Source organism: Sceloporus occidentalis, unplaced genomic scaffold (genome assembly GCF_023333645.1).
Source record: "Sceloporus occidentalis isolate IW3139 unplaced genomic scaffold, rSceOcc1.0.p SCAF_4, whole genome shotgun sequence".
Classification (NCBI taxonomy): Eukaryota; Metazoa; Chordata; class Lepidosauria; order Squamata; family Phrynosomatidae; genus Sceloporus; species Sceloporus occidentalis.
In genome coordinates this window covers 159,223,154-159,239,631 of record NW_028316984.1, presented here as the reverse complement: position 1 = coordinate 159,239,631, position 16,478 = coordinate 159,223,154, and the positions used below count along the sequence as shown (strand labels likewise).

The 16,478-nt window shown below is 42.0% G+C and overlaps 1 protein-coding gene across 3 annotated transcripts in view; it reads left to right on the top strand.

Annotated features, from left to right (window-relative positions):
• Positions 1–1,476: 1,476 nt before the first annotated feature.
• BAZ1A (bromodomain adjacent to zinc finger domain 1A) overlaps positions 1,477–16,478 on the top strand; it is a 64,153-nt gene continuing 49,151 nt past the window's right edge. For 2 of the 3 annotated variants that reach the window (XM_089522100.1, XM_089522101.1), the window contains exons 1-2: positions 1,477–1,969; positions 3,125–3,368. In XM_089522100.1, the coding sequence (XP_089378226.1) occupies positions 3,256–3,368 (113 nt within the window). In that variant the 5' untranslated portion in view covers positions 1,477–1,969; positions 3,125–3,255. The remainder of the gene's footprint in view (positions 1,970–3,124; positions 3,369–16,478) is intronic. The other variant, XM_089522099.1, reaches the window with a different exon arrangement.

Genomic DNA, 16,478 nt, shown 5'->3' with positions numbered 1-16,478 from the left:
CAATATTGCAGCGATGACTTGCAGTTGAAAATGGAGGCTCCTTTGAGATTAATTGTGCATATATACTCTTTGAAGAAGATAGTAAAGAAACGTTGTTTTCTTCTGAAACCTGTAATTTAGAAAACAGAATAGATTGAAGCAAAATTAACTCCCCTAATTTATACGGCCCAAGTACAATCAGCCTGATTCAAAAGTAAGTCTCAGTGAAGTCACTGAGACTTATGTAACAGAGACTGTGTATAGGATAGCAGCTAGCATGGTTTTAAATATATAATATAGGTTGAATTCTCATCAGTAAAAACAGCTAAGTACCAGAATAGTATTTGTTAAGACTGTGTGACTTTTTTGTTTTTCATTAAGATTCTATGTACAAATAAAACATTTCCTACAGAGAGGACAGTGTTGTGTGAAAATATGTATATATTCCTTGCTGTTTTAAAGGTGGCTATTGTTTACATGAGGGCTAGTGAGCAAATTCCCCTTGGAAGAGGCAGCTCAGTCTTGGTTTACATAAACAGCAGTTTAGTTTAAGGGTACACACCCTTTTTCATAAAATAATACCTACTATTGCTTCCTATTTTAACTTTCATTTCACAAAAACTATGTGTTATGGGTTGTTAAAGTAACCTTGACTTTTATAGGCATGACTTGAGAGAGGGCATATGAACTATGGAAGGGGAGAATGAAAAAAATATGTGTTCATGATCTATTCTAGAAAAAATTAAATAACGCTGCCACAGAATAATATCTGTACATGGGATTCAGCCTGCATGAATTGTTTAAAAAGCCCTATATGATTTAGGTAAAGTCATGTAACACAGAATAAAAAATCTGTACATGGGACTGAGCCTCCATGACTCTGTTCAAAAGAAATAAAAGTGATATGACACTGCCACAGAATAAAACCTACACATGGGGTTGGGCCTCCATGAATGTTTTTTTAAAAGCTAGATCAAGTGTTATAGCATTGTACATGGGACTGAGCCTACATGGATATTTTTAAAAGCCCCATATGATCTAGACAAAGTGATATAGCCCTGCCACAGAATAAAATCTACACATGGGATTGATCTTGCATGATTTTGTACAAAGCCTCATCCTTTTTGGATTATCAAGATTAAACACACACACACACATATAATAAAATATGTATGTTTTTGTGTCCCGCCAGTTCTGCCCTTTTCCTTCCTCCACTGCTTCTAATGACCTGAGGCCATGGAGGCATCCTGCATGGAAACTTTTATTTCTTCTTTGAATGCCATAGAAGAACACACCATCACATCTCTGCCTCTTAGCATCCCAGTTTTATTATCATCATGTATTATTATTATTTCATGAGTCTGTTTTCCAAGGGAGCCAAGAGAGGGTTTCCCTGGGGTCCCAGGCTGGAGGGCCACAAGGCCTGCAAGAAAGACCCCGGCTCCTGACTCAAAAATGGAGGCTGAGCATTAATTAATAATGTATCTCTCTCTCTCTCTCTCTCTTCCTGTGTGTTTGTGGAGTGTGTCACAAGGAGGAAAGGCGGAGGGCCAATAAAGCTGTTTGAAGGGGGAAGAAGGGGAAGGCTCCTCCCAGCAGCTCTTCCTCATTCAGAGCCCGAGGAAGAAGAAGAAGAAGAGGAGATCAAAAAACTTCCCAAGAGCTCCGAGGAAGGAAGGAAGGGAGGGAGGAAGAGGAGGACAAAGGGTCAAGGGGAAGAAGGGGAAGGGTCAAGGGGGAAGGAGGAGAAGAAAGGGTGAAAGAAGAAGAGGGAGAAGAAAGAGTCAAGGGGAAAGAAGGAGAAGAAGAAAAAAGGGTCAAGAGGGAGGAGAAGGAGGAGTGAAGGGAAAGAAAGAGAAGGAGTAAAGAGGAAGGAAGAGGAGAAGGAGAGTGTCAAGGGAAAGGAGGAGGAGGGGAAAGAGGGAGTGAAGAAGAGGAGAGGCTCCTTCATCCAGGCGACGGGGGGAAGAAGAGCCGCCTTCCAGACCAGGTAGGACGGAGGGGCTCACTCTTTCTGGCACGGGCGAAATAATCCGGTTTGACCCCGCTTTGAACCGCCAGGGCTCCATGCGATGGAATTCTGGGAAATGTAGTTTGTTGCGGCCCCAGAGCGGAGCCCCTGAGAGAGAGAGAGAGGAGGGAGCCGGGCTGCCTGAGGCCGCTGTAACTGCCGGGCTCAGCGCTGGCGGATCCTGGGAACTGGAGTTTTGTGAGACGTTTAGCCTCCTCCGTCAGAGAGAGAGAGAGAGCTCTGGCGCCACAACAAACTACAAATCCCAGGGTTCCCTTGTAGCTCTGGGCCAGCAGCATCTGAGGGAGTAGACCCAAGCCTTGGAAAGCCCACGCTGCCGCCTTTCTCCCTCCCTCCCTCCCTCCATTGACTCTCGAAGGGGCCACAAGGTCCCTCTACAGACTGGGCCTCAAAGTGTGCCCTTTCAGGCCTTTTGGACTCCAGCTCCCAGAATCCCAGAGTACTGGCCGACATGGCTGAGGCTTCTGGGAGATGGAGTCCAAGGTCTCTTCCTAAAGGGCCACCGCTGCTCCACAGACCCATAGACTACCATGGCAGTGTCTTTGAGCCCTTCCTCCCTCGCAGTGGCTCTCAGCGGAGGGCCTACAAGGCTCCCTCTCCGCAGACACTCAGCCGGGGCAAGTGTAAAAGGAGAGGCCGCCCTGGAAGACGCTTCCCTGCCAGGCTTCTCCTCCTCCTCCTCCTCCTCCTGACAGGAGAGGCCAAAAAAAGAAGGGCATGGCGTTGCAGCTGGGGGGGATCCCTCATTAAGACACCGAGGAGGAGGAGGGTCCTTCCTTTCCCAGGACCAGGAGGGAGAGGGGATAAGAGGAGCCTCCCTCCCGGCTTGTTAGCCTTTTCGGAGTGTGGCTCCTTCCTTCCAGGTCAGAGGAAGGCTTGACCTCCAGGGCTGGTGGGGAATTGGGGATAGGGTTGGCTTTGGCCTTGGAGACAGAGGAGGAAGTAGGGAAACCCCAGGACTGTGTGGAGCACGTTGTGAGCAGAGGGAGGAGGAGGGAGGGAGGGAGGAGGAGAGCTCTCCTTCGGCGTCATGGCCCCATTGTGAGGCAGGCAGAAGGCGGAGGAGGAGGAGGAGGAGGAGGAAGACGAAGGGCACCTTTCTCTTTCCAACAGACGCAAGCAGCCCTCCAGACGCGGGTCTCTCTCAACTCCAGCTCCCCTGCTCCTGCCTTGATTCGTGGCTCGTTCGTCTCCCTGCCTCTGCCTTTGCCCTGGATCCGGACTGAGGCCCCGGAGGGCGGGCGATGCCGCTGCTACACCGCAAGCCCTTCGTCAGGGAGAAGCCCCCCAAGGACCTCCGGCCCCAGGAGCACGTCTTCCTCTGCAGGGTCACCAACGAGGTCTTCAGGGACTACGAGTAAGTGCACCCTCCATTGTCAGCACGGCTCAGGAAGTACATGGAGAGAGAGAGAGAGAGGGAGGGAGGGGGCTTTTAAGGCTGCATCCACACTGGGGAGATAACCCGGTTTAGCACCGCTTTAACGCTTTGTTTGCCTCTCAGCTATGGAATTCTGGGAGTTGGAGTTTGTTGTGGGGCCTCGGGCCCCACAACAAACTCCAACTCCCAGAATTCCATAGCAGAGAGGCAGACAACGCTAAAGCGGTACCAAACCGGGTTATCTCTCCAGTGTGGATGCAGCTGAAGAGTGAGGGAAAGTTTACCCTGGCTCCTCTTACCGCCCTCCTCTTCCTCCTCGGGTTTCCTTAGCGCAACTTTGACTAGGCCTTAACTGTGTTGTTGTGTGTTTTGTGTGTGTGTGTTTTGCCCGCGCACTTTTGACCTACTCAAGGCGGGAAAAACCGCCACAGAACCAACGGCCAGCCGCCTCATTATGTAGTACTACTAGGCAAGGCTGGGGTTCTTTAGAGAGAGAGAGAGAAAGCATGGTGTGTGTGTGTGTGTGTGTGTGTGTTATGGCTAACCGTCTCCCACTATTGTTTCTTCCTTCTTCCCTGGCAGCTGGAAGGATCAAACTGCCTCCCTGTTTCTAAATGGCTGGGTTTGAAATCTCCCTCCCTCCTTCTCTCCCTCCTTTCCATCTTTCCCTCAATAGGGGCAGCTGAATAACCCTTCCCTCTTTCTCTCAATCCCACACCTGTTTTGTGTTTGTAACAATCACTAAGCCTTTTGCCACACACTGCCAGATTTTTATTGACAGTATTTTTCGGGGGGGGGGGGGACTTTACTAGTCAGTTTCCTCCTATTTTCACTTGTGGTGGGACCTTGTTAAATTGAATATTTTATTTGTTTTATAACAATATAAACAATACAACAACAACAACAGTTTATATCCTGCCTCTCCAAGCAGTTCGAAGCGGCTAACAGTAATAAAACAACGTCTAAAATGCAGTAAAACATCATAACCCATAAACGTTCCCATCCACAATAAAAATGCATTTTAATTATAAACTAAGCATGGACAGTTGAGGGGCAATTAATACATAGTAATATATTATTATTTTATATATAATAATAAAATAAAATAATATAATACAATGAATAAAATTATATATATATATATATATATGAGAGTCATTGAAAAGCTGTGCCGAATAACAATCTGAGTACAGAGGTAGCATCAGTAACCAAGATTGTAAAATCATCACTCAGGCTTTGCTGGTTGGTGGGTTCAGATTCAGTCAGAGTGCCCTTCCAAAGGGTCATCTGATGGGCAGGAGGCCTGATGTCAGTCAGGGCAGTTGTTGTTAATGTGGTCAATGAGAATAGACTAGGCTTCAAAAAAGGTGTATGGTTTCCTTGTCCATTACAGAGTCTGAAAGTGTCAGAAAGTTTTTCCATTAACCAAGTGTCCCAAACTTTTGCACATCCTTTAAGAGATTTTGGACTTCAGTTCCCAGAAGCCTCAGCTGTGTTGGCCAATAGTCTGGGATTCTGGGACCTGAAGTCCAAAATCCCTTAAAGAGCACAGTTTTGGGATCACTGTATAGCATCTTCACTGCCTGCCAAAGGACTTATTTACAGCCTATTTATTATCATTGTTATTATTATTATTTCACAGCTCTTTTTAAAAGGCTGGGTTGTCAAATTTGTTGTTGGTGAGTGCTTTATTTATGACTTATGGGGACCCTAAGTCAAGCCTGTCATGGAGTTTTCTTGGCAAGTTTCTTCAGAGGGGGTTTGCCATGGCCAGTCTCTGAGGCTGAGAGTGTGTGACTCACCCAAGGTCACCCAGTTGGCTTATATGGCAGAGCAGAGATTCAAATCCTGGTTTCCAGGGTCATAGTCCAACACTTAAACCATGGCTCATATTTGCTGTTGTGTTCCTTCAAGTGGTTTCTTATTACTTATGACAAACTTAAGGCAAACTTATCATGGGGGTTTCTTGGCATGTTTGTTCAGAGGGGAATTCAAAGATATAGCCATGTTAGTCTGTAGAATCAGATGTAGTGAGATCTTGTAGCACCTTTGAGACTCACTGAAAGAAAGAAGTTGGCCACATGAGCTTTCCTTGACCTAAGTCTACTTCCTCAGATGCATGTGGACTTCTTCAGAGGAGGTTTGTCATTTTCATCCTCTGAGGCTGAGAGTTTGTCTCCAAGGTCACCTAGAGTACTTCCCTTGTTTGATTTTTTAAAGAGAGGGACAACTTGTCCACAAAGCAACTTGTCTCCTGAAGACACTTTCAGCTCCTTAATGAGCAAGAAGTATTCATGGATTTAGGTTTCAGTACTTTACACACTTAGCTGGAAGTAAGCTCCTTTGAGTGTTGGACTACAACTGTGCCAACTCAGCCATGAAACCCACTGGGTGACCTTGGGCAAGTCACATGCTCTCAGCCTCAGAGGAAGGCAATGGGAAACCCCCTCTGAGCAAATCTTGCCAAGAAAACCCCATTATAGGTTGTCCTTAAGGTTGCTAGAAGTCAAAAATGACTTGAAGGCACACAGCAATCACCTTTTAATTCAGTGAGAATTAATTCTGAGTAGACTAGCACAGCATGGTGTTGTTACTGAAGAAATTGAACATGAGTGCTGTATTTCAGCACAGGTAGTGCTTTGATGAGGTTTAATGACAATACCATGGCTTTTGGATTTAATTTGCTAAGTGACAAATTACAATTAAGTTCTAAAACTTGATTTTTAGGACAGTAGCCAAGGCCAAATCTTAAGGTGCTAAAATGAAACTCTTTTAATAACTTATTTCCTAAATGCTGTCAGCAGTGTGACCCCTGGGTGAATGTTAATTTAAGCTAAATTAAACACCTGTATTTTAAAAAGTACTTTAACTATTTGCTTTCATTTTAGAGATTCTTTGTTTATAATGCAGCTTTCCCAGAAAGCAGTGTACAGGCTAGTTTTAATTTGTAATACATTACAAACTGTATTCAGGCTTATTTTTAGGCATGAAATAAATAAAAGATGCTAAAATTAAGTACTTTCTATATCTCTGTATCCTGTATCCACAGATTCTTTAGCCATGGATTCAACTATCCAAGGCTTGAAAATGTTTTTTAAAAATGTAAATGCCGAAAAGCAAACCTTGATTTTGCCATTTTAGATCAAGGCCATTGTATTTATTGAGACTTGAGCGTCTTTGGATTTTGGTATCCATGGGCTGGAACCAAACCCCAGCAGACACCAAGGGCCCACTGTATTAATTAAGCAGGGAATATCACAAGTTTTGTGGACAAAACAAATGTGATTGAGAACTGTTTGTGATAATCAAGAAACAGTTTCTCACCTTGATCACAAATATGTGAGAAATAACTTATCCAAAACCCTTCAGAGTTCTAGTTGTTTCAAAAAGTTGTTTAACTCACTGACATTAGTACATTTAAAAAATACTTGGGCTACACTTATCTTTAATATAAATACCTTCACAAGATTTAATATATATATATATTTAGCAACATGAAATTAGAGCACACCTTGCTTTTTTCATGTTTTGGCTTGTTTGATTGCTCAAATCAGCTTCAACTTGTAAAAACTTAAGTTTTAAAATACTGAGTGATACTTCTTTGCATTTCAGAGAAAGTACTTGTCTTTTTTTTTCTTAATCTGTTTTTAATTCTCTAACAATGGTAATAATAAATGGGGTCCCAGAAGTTATTCAGTATCTGCAACAGTGTAATTGCAGGAACCAATGATAACACCTTAGGTCAAATGCCAAGCTCTTTTTCTTTCCACTGAAAACCCATTGCTATCATGTAGAACGGGGAAAGAATCATGTGGCTCTTGGGATGTTGTTGGACTTCTTAAATCCCAGCAGCCCTAGCCAGAATAGCCAGTGGTGAGGAATTGTGGGAGTTGTTGCCCAGTGGCCTTCTGGGAGAGTCACATGATTCTCATCCTTTCTATAAAGACAATGTAACTGAAGTGCAATAAGGACTTTGGGATGAAGTGGTGTGTGTGACTATTTCCAGCATCTTAAAATTCTTATCTACACTTTCCCCATTCAGAAATGAAGCAGTGAGAGTATTTCAGAGTTCAGATTAAAGAAACTTAAAAAATATAAATATAGTAATTAGCAGGGTATAAAATAAAGAAACCAGAACACTTTTTTTACTTACCCATGTGCTTGCATGTGTTAAATAGTCTTGCTGCTCCTGTGCTCTCAAAGTATTCATGTCTGATTAAAAACAATTCCTTTTAATTTGCCAACAACACACATTTGATATTGTTGGGATACTTGCCCAATAAGTACCAGTAAAGCTGCCATTCTTATCCCTTTTGTGAGCGATCACTGAAATCCATACCATAACAGTTCACTAATTTATTATTGTTGTTTGCCTTCAAATTTGTTCAGATTTATGGTGACCCTAAGGCAAATCACTTTCTGCTTTTCTGAGCGTGTGTGACTTGCCCAAAGTCACTCAATGGGTTTCCATAACTGAGCCAGGATTTGGACCCTTGTCTTGAGTCATAATCCAAAGCTCAAACCAATATGCCACACTGGCTCCTAATTCACTAATAATAAGGTCTATTACCTTTTGAAAGAATTATGAATTCACCTTTTCATTTATTAATCAACCTGTATCCCCTTTTCTTTCATATAGTTTGGGGTGGTGTCTGTGTTGTTTTTTCTCTTTATATATTTACAATAGTTCCATGAGGCTGAGAGACAGTTACTGTTCTAGGGTCATCCATCAAAACTTACATCTGAGTGTAAACGTAGACTAGGTCTCCCAGGATAAGGCCAATGTTATCCTTCTTGGCTATTGTGCTGGCTCATAGATTTGAAGATACACCCTGTTCTGTGGCATAAGGAAGTAATGAGAATGACTTGTGCTTTCCTGGGTTACTAATTATTTTAATTGCATGCCTTCCCTGGGCAAAGAGCTTTTTCATGCGAACAGTAAGCTCAGAGATGTTACCTTGTTTTGGGTGCCTGTCCACATAGGGTGACTTACACTAACCAATACCAATTATCAAGGTGTAACAGCCTAATATATATATGTATGTATATCCTTCAAGTCATTTCCAACTTATTAGGACCCTAAGGTGGACTTACCATAGGATATTCTAGGCAATATTTGTTCTGAGGGGGTTTGCCTTTGCCTTCCTCTGAGGCTGACAGGGTGTGACATGCCCAAGATCACCCAGTGGTTTTCCATGATTAATGAGGAATTTGAACCCTGTTTTCCAGAGTCCTAGACCTATGCTCAGACCACTACACCACACTGGCTCAAATGATGTAAAATAATACTAGAAGATGACAACAGTTATAAAATTAATTATAAAATTACCCCAAAGTGATTAGGATTTTAAAAAATCTAGTATTTTTTCAAACAGTAGAGAAGGGACTATAGGTATATCTGTGGGGAGAGAATTCCAGGGTAATGGAGCTACCCAAATAAAGGTGAGGGACTACAGGTAAGGGCACAAGTCTCAGGACTCATGTAGGTTGGTGTAAGTACAGGTGGGTCTTCAGTTAAGATAGTCCCAAATACTTCAGGTTTTTAAAAAACTGAAAGCTGTATTTTAAATTGGGCCTACAACAAGTAGGCAGCCAGTGTACTCGGAACAGAACATGAGTAGTATAACCAGAATGTATAAGTCCTTCAAGTGTCTTGATACTAAGTTTGGCACCAACTGAAGTTTCAACATTGTTTATAAGGGTAGCCTCTTGTAGAGCTAATTAGAGTAAACTAACCGGAAAGATTTGAAGGCACATAACAACAAATAACACACAGAAAGGCAGTAAAGGCACTATCTGTACCTAAAGGTACTGTACTACAATTTAGCTGTATAAAATACAGTTGATCCAAGCTACTACCACATCTCCTTGGCAGATACCATTAGTTTATTGTGGAATAAAGGATCGGATATGAATTACTTCATGTCATTTTGAGTATTTGTCAGAAGTGGAACTCACTCCCTCTGTAGTGTAGCGGAGTCTCCTTCATTAGAAGTCTTTAAACAAAGGCTGGATGACCATATGTCAGGGATGCTTTGATTGAGATTTCCTGCATGGCAGAATGGGGTTGGTCTGGATGGCCCTTGCTCTGTCTTCCAACTCTGATTCTATGATTCATAGAAATTTTTGAAATCCCAGTTTCAAAGCTTCAAGCAGGCATTTAAAAAAAACAAACAGTTAAGCTCTTGCAGATGCAAAAAAGCATAAAATACTTTGTTGTTGTTAACTACCTTTGAGTGAGTCCAGACTCATGGTGACCCTGTGGATGACCCCTGTCCTCCACTGCTCTGCTTAGGTCATGCAGATTTAGGCCTGTGACCTCCCTGATTGAGTCTAACCATTTGCTTTGTGGTCTTTTTCTCTTTCTGCTGCCTTCTACCTTCCTTAGCATTTTGCCTCTTCTAATGAGTCATGCCTTTTCATGATGTGGCCAAAATACAATAACCTCAGTTTTGTTATTTTGGCTTCTAGGGAGCTTTGAGGCTTCATCTGTTCTAGGGCCCATTTTTGCTGTCCACGTTATTCTCAGCACTCTTCTCCAGCACCATATCTCAGATGAGTTAATTTTCTTTCTATTGGCTTTCTTCACTCTCCAGCTCTTGCATCTATACCTGATGGTGGGGAATATAATTCCTTGACTATGTCCTTAGTTTCTTGGTTTGTACTTAATAGCACAAATACATTTCTTACATTGTCTGTAAATTCTGTTCACATATTGTTCAGCTCATAAAATACTATAAACATAAAATAATGTACCATGTCCACATTTATTGAAATTTTGTCTGCCTGTGAAATGTCTGAGAAATGTAATTTTTTGATAACTTGTGCATCTAGGTTTTATAGGAAAGAGTTTATTTGTTAAACTCTTTTCTCCTTTTAAATTTTCACATATATGAAATAGGCTGGGATTAGAAATAATGAGCATCTCCATCTTCACCTTGCTTTTATGTGAACAGGTGAACTCAGCTTGAATTTGTATCACCTCTGAGACCTATTGATTGGCTTTTGTAGATTCTGTCTCTTTAACTGGAAGCAGCTCTGTTGGTATGCCATCTGTTCCTGGTGGATTTTTTTCTTCCCAAATGCTTTGGATTTTCTTCCAAGTGTCCATTTCACTTTCTGAAATTGAATGTTCATCTTCAAATGAATTTTCCTTGAATGAATCTGATATCCTTTCATCTCTTTCATATAATTCTTCCCTGTATTGTTTCCATCATCTTTTTGTCTCTACTTAGTCATGTAGTGTGTTCCTCGGCTGGTTGTAGAGCATCATCATTCTTGTTTAGATTTCAATTTGATTTCTCACAGCTTATGGAAGAGGTCTCTTACTCCTTTATTCTTGTCATCTTCTATTTCTCTGCATTGATTTTTATAGTTATTATTTGTTCCAGTACACATGTCATTGCATTCAGAGTTCTGACTCTGTCACCTTTTACTTTTGCTTCTCATCTGTCCTTTGCTTGAGAAGTTTCATCTGCCATCTATTGAGGCTTCTGATTCATTTTGGCTGCAGATAGTGTCATTTTGCATTCTTCTCTGACAGTTTCACTCCAGAGTTCTCCTAGCTGCTGGCCAGTTAGACTCAATAATGCAAATCCATTTTTTTTAACATTATCTTTAAATTCTATCGGGATAGTTTTCAGGTTGTATTTTGGCACAATGGTTGGTTTACTGTTCTTTAATCTGACTTTTAATATTAACAGTTCATGGTCTGTGCCACAATCTGTTTCTGGTATTATTTTTGTAGAGAGAATGGAGCTTTTCCATCCTTCTCCATCATTCAAGTGATGTAGTCTATTTGATTTCTGTATTGGCCATCAGGTGATATCTATGTATACCATACTTTCTTTTCTTGCTTGAAAAACATGTTTACTATGTATAAACTGTTGGTCTTGCAAAATTTAATCAGGTGCTCTCCTGCTTAATTTCTTGATGCTATCCCAAATTCTCCTACGATGTTTGGTTCTTCTCTGTTTCCTACTTTTGTATTCTAGTTGCGAGTGATTAAAGCAAGTCCTGTTCTGATGTGTGGTCAGTTTTCTCTTGGGCACTAGTGTAGAATCTTTCAATTTCTTTTGCCTCTGTAGTTGAAGCATAAACTTGGATTATTGGATAGATTTTCCCTGAAGTCTTATTGATATTATTCAGTTAGACATTGCATTGTATCCTTTGACTGCTTTTGCTACTTTACTTTCAATGCCACTCTGTTTCCTCTTAGGTTTCTAGTTCCTGAGTAAAACACTGTAATCAGCTGACAAGTCCCATTTCTGTCCATTTTATCTCACTCACCCAAGTATTGCAGTGTTTATACTTTACATTTGTTTTATTGTGACTAGCTTCCCGTGATTCATGCTTCTCACATTCCATGTTTCTATACTATGTGGTGCACAGCTTTGGACTTTCTTTTCACCTCTGAGCATGTCAACAGCTCAACATCCTTTTGGTTTGAGTCCGGTTGCATCATTAGGTACAGCACTACTCATAGTTGTCCTCTGTTATAGCTCATTGAGTGCCACCTGGGAGTATTCTTCTGGCACTGTGGCGGGATACAAACCGCCGCTTTGCGGCGCTTCCCCGCCGCCGCCGTTTGCTCCGCGCGGGAGCTGCAGCAGTCAAACCGCGCGGCTCCCGCGCGGAGCAAAAAAGAAGCTCCATTTCGGAGCTTCTTCTTGCGGCGCCTCTATGACGTCGCGAGGCGCCTGGCGCGGACTCGCGACGTCATAGGCACCGCGACACGTCTGGACGCTATGCGTCCAGTACGTAAAGATGGTGGCGCCCATGTAGAAGGGGCGCCGCCATCTTGTACGTATAGGATACGTACTAGGGTTAGGGGGGTGCGGAAGCACCGCCCCTTCCTAACCCTAGTACGTATCCTATATGTACTATATGGCGGTTTGTATCCCGCCTGTGTCTTGTTTCAATATGGATTGTCTCATCATAGGTTTTTCATGGTGAAAGACATTAAAAAAGTATTTACCCTGCTGCCTTCTGTTCAGAACAAGTGTTAGCTATGCTTCCACTGCTGTTGTCTCTGAGAGATGCTCAACTAATGCTACACTCTCCACTCCACTATTTCTGCTTCTCCGTAGCTGTTTGGCACGTTTAGTCTGTCTCTTTAGCAAAAGCCTGTCTGACATGGAAGACCTTACCAGCAGCACTGTTCCCATTAACATTGCCTCTTGCCTCACAGGAACATGCAGTCCCACCACCACAGAAAGGTGGTGTCATGGTGGGCCACCTCTCATACTTGGCTGCAAATTCTCTAAGCTGCCTTTTTTTCTCTCAAAAGTAGGGTGATAGAATAGGTAATCATTTTGAAGAAATTATTTTGCAAGCTTATGATTATCAGAAAGCATTAGCTCTTCAGACTCATAATATTATGATTTGGGGAACCTGTTCCCTGTCCTAGGAACCAAGCATGCTAGAGGAAAAGATCTAGATCTCAGAAGTGAGACCAGCATTTTAAATCAGCTGTGGAAGAGATGATCTTCACTGAATTCAATATGGGCTAAACTGAAGGAACATAGGCCTGTTACAGACTGCCAAAATAAAGCTGCTTCAGGTCTCTTTGGAGGTATGCTATTTAAATGATGCATGGGTCCTAAGAGTCCGGAGGTCACTCCAAAGCCACACTCCATTCCTAAGCACGAGTGCAGCTTTGGTGCAGCTTCCGGATTCTTAGGGTGCATGCATCATTTAAACAGCATACCTCCAAAGAGACCCGAAGCAACTTTATTTTGGCAGTCTGTAACAGGCCATAGTTTCAGACCTGTGAATCACTGCGACTTTACTCTGAGCAAATTGAGTTATATCAGTTCGGATGTGTTAGATGAGTGTTGATGTTGTGATGTCTGGGAGAGGTGCTTAAATCGTATGTGTTACCCCAGGTTCTTGGTTTTGGTGGAGAGTGTTAGCAGAAATGGAGGCAATCACTAATGAAGGGGTAGAAGTGTCTCCAGCATTGGATGTCTTGTATCTGTTTGATGGGTCAATTGAGTTGTTATTCTGTAAGGATCCTGTGATCCATAGCAGTTACAGAAAATGTTCTATTTATTTGAGCTATGTAAGGAATTATTGTAGACACTGTGATAAGTTAATAACTTTTTATGATTTGGTATCCATTCATTTCATGTGGAAGTAATAACACTGAAGAATGTATTATTTCACCCACATATGGAAATGGTTGGAGGGACAGGTAAAAGGAAAAATACTTCCAGACTGACTCTAAAAGTTCTTAAATGTATAATGGTCTGCAGTCCAGTAGGGGGAGCCAATTTATTGCTTTCCTATCAATTGCTTTATACTTGAAGCATCTGACAATGCATTTCTATTTCATATTTGTTTACTATCATGTTACTTAAAATGATTTTTTTATATAAAGAAGTAATGAATCTTTCAAGGGTATCCCGTGGCTTTCCTGGTTAGTCTAAAACCTCTTGCAGATGATACCAAATTGGAAGGGGAGGCTAATATCCCAGAGGTCAGGATCAGGATTCAACATGACCATAACAGATTAGAGAGCCAGGCCAGAACTAATAAAATGAAATTCAGCAGAGAGAAATGCAAGGTGCTACACTTAAGCAGAATTTTTTTGAAATGCATAGATATAGGATGTCTTGACAACAGTACACGCAAAAAGGATCTAGGAGTCACAGTAGACTACAAGCTGAACATGAGTCAACAATGTGATGCGTCATCTAAAAAAGCCAATTTGATCCGAGGCTGCCTCAGTAGAGTCAGTGTCTAGATTGAGGGAAGTAGTCATACCACTCTGTTCTGCTTTGGTCAGACCTTACCTGGAATACTGTGTCCAGTTCTGGGCACCACAATTCAAAACGGATATTGAGAAGCTGGAATGTGTCCAGAGGAGGGTGTCCAAAATGGTGAAAGGTCTGGAAACCATACCCTACGAGGTGGATTAGGGAGCTGGACATGTTTAGGCTGAGAAAGAGAAGGTTAAGAGGTGACCAGATAGCTGCATTTAAATATTTAAAGGAATGTCATAGTGAGAATGGAGTAACCTTATTTTCTTCTGCTTCAGTGGAGCAATGGATTCAAACTACAGGAAGAGAGATTTTACTTCAACATTAAAAAGAATGTCCTGACAGTAAGAGTGCTTGACAGTGGAATATGCTATGGTGGAATCTCCTCCTTGGGAGGTTTTTAAACAGAGTCTGGATAGCCATCTGTTGGGAGTGCTCTGATTGTGTCTTCCTGCATATCAGGGTGTTGGACTGGTCAGTCCTTGTGGTCACCTCCAACTCTATGATTCTGTTCTCTTTCTTTGATCATAATTTTTCCCATAAGAAAAAGATCCTGGTGGAGGAGCATGTAGAAACTATTATTTCAACAGTCCAAACCATTTGCCCATTGCAGAGGTCAACCATCGGGAAACCATCCAGTTCCCTTAGATATAACCATTCAAATAACAATTCCTGCAGTAACCACCATTGCAGAGGTGCTTTGGTGGTCTTAGGTAATAGTCTTGTGTGGCTCCCACAAAAGCACAATAAGAGGAAGATCCTAGATAAGCAGTATGGAGTTGGTTCCTTATGCTAATAATAATAATAAATAATAATAATTGTGTTTCCCCACCTCTCCCAAAGGATTGAAGCGGGGTTACAGACTACTAAAATCAATACATACAATGCAATACAATACACTATAAAAACACAAAATGGTACATCTATACAAACATCAGTAAAATACAACAATCCAACAGCATCCAACATCCAGGGGTAAGACAGAATATCATTGTCAGCAGGCATATTGGTAATGTAGACATCACTCCTCGGGGGGAACACTTAGCAAAAGGGTACGGTTTTCAATCTCTTTTTAAATGTTTCCAAAGAGGTCATGAGGCGGAGCTCCTCCGGAAGGTTGTTCCAGATCCACGGGGCCGTTATTGTAAAGGCCCTTTGGGAAGAGGAGACGTATTTGGACGATGGAGTTTCCAATAAGTTCTTCCTGGATGTTCTGCGTGCGCTTACTTTTAAATAATGAAAAATGAGTTATAACTGTGTGCTGCTCTTTAAAAGTAATATTCAGTTTGGCTCTTTCTTGTGTTGACAGGGTCGTTTTGCTTATCACAGCCAGGCCTGGGTAACCCCGCCCTAACATGCATTAATTTGCTCCCTTTTTATCTTTTCTTGGTGTTAGAAGTCTTCTGTTTCTTTCACAAAGTCAACTCTACAGAAGAGAGTACTAGTAGATAAGATAGCCCTGTTTAAATATTTGAAGGGATGTCATATTGAGGAGGGAACAAACTTGTTTTCTGCTGCCCCAAAGAAGAGGACCCAGAACAATGGATGCAAGGTCCAGGAAAAGAGATTCCACCTCAACATTAGGAGGAACTTCCTGACAGTAAGGGCTGTTCGACAGTGGAACACACTCCCTCGAAGTGTAGTGGAGTCTCCCTCCTAAGAGGTCTTTGAACAGAGGCTGGATGGCCATCTGTCAGGGATGGTTTGATTGTGACCACCACAGAGCAAATTTAGGCCCAAGACAGGGTTGTTGATAAACCTAAAATATGAAAATGCTCCTATGTCTTCTAGAGGTGCTTGTGGACGTTTCAGTTTTGCAGGAGGAGGTCTTGTAGATGGCCCTGTAGCCTTATTCAGTTGCCCACACCTGTGATATCTATTGGTTCAGACTAAAACTTGGTGTTACTCCAGCAACCTGTTTACTATAGTGTCCATGTATCTGCAAAGACTACTAAGCAGGATATGAAGATGCTAGATGACTCCTTTACTCCTTATCAACTGACAATAAGAGATGTATTACCTCTGCAGCTGGCTCGTAGCCATTGATACACTTATCCTCTCATGAGTTTGTCGATTTCAAAGCTAATTTAATGAGTACATGTGACAAAGTTTTATCTTTAGTTTAACTCTCTGAGGTGGTAGCTGGAATAGTGTTAGAAAGCCCAAAGACAGTCATTCTGAGGAGGTTAATTATCCATGCTGGGGCAGGGATAAAACTTTGAGACTTCATGGTTGTAATGACAACCATGAAATCTATTTCAGTTTATCATTGGCTCAACATGCTCTGCAGGATATATTCCATGCCCTAATGTTTGTAATTGAGTGG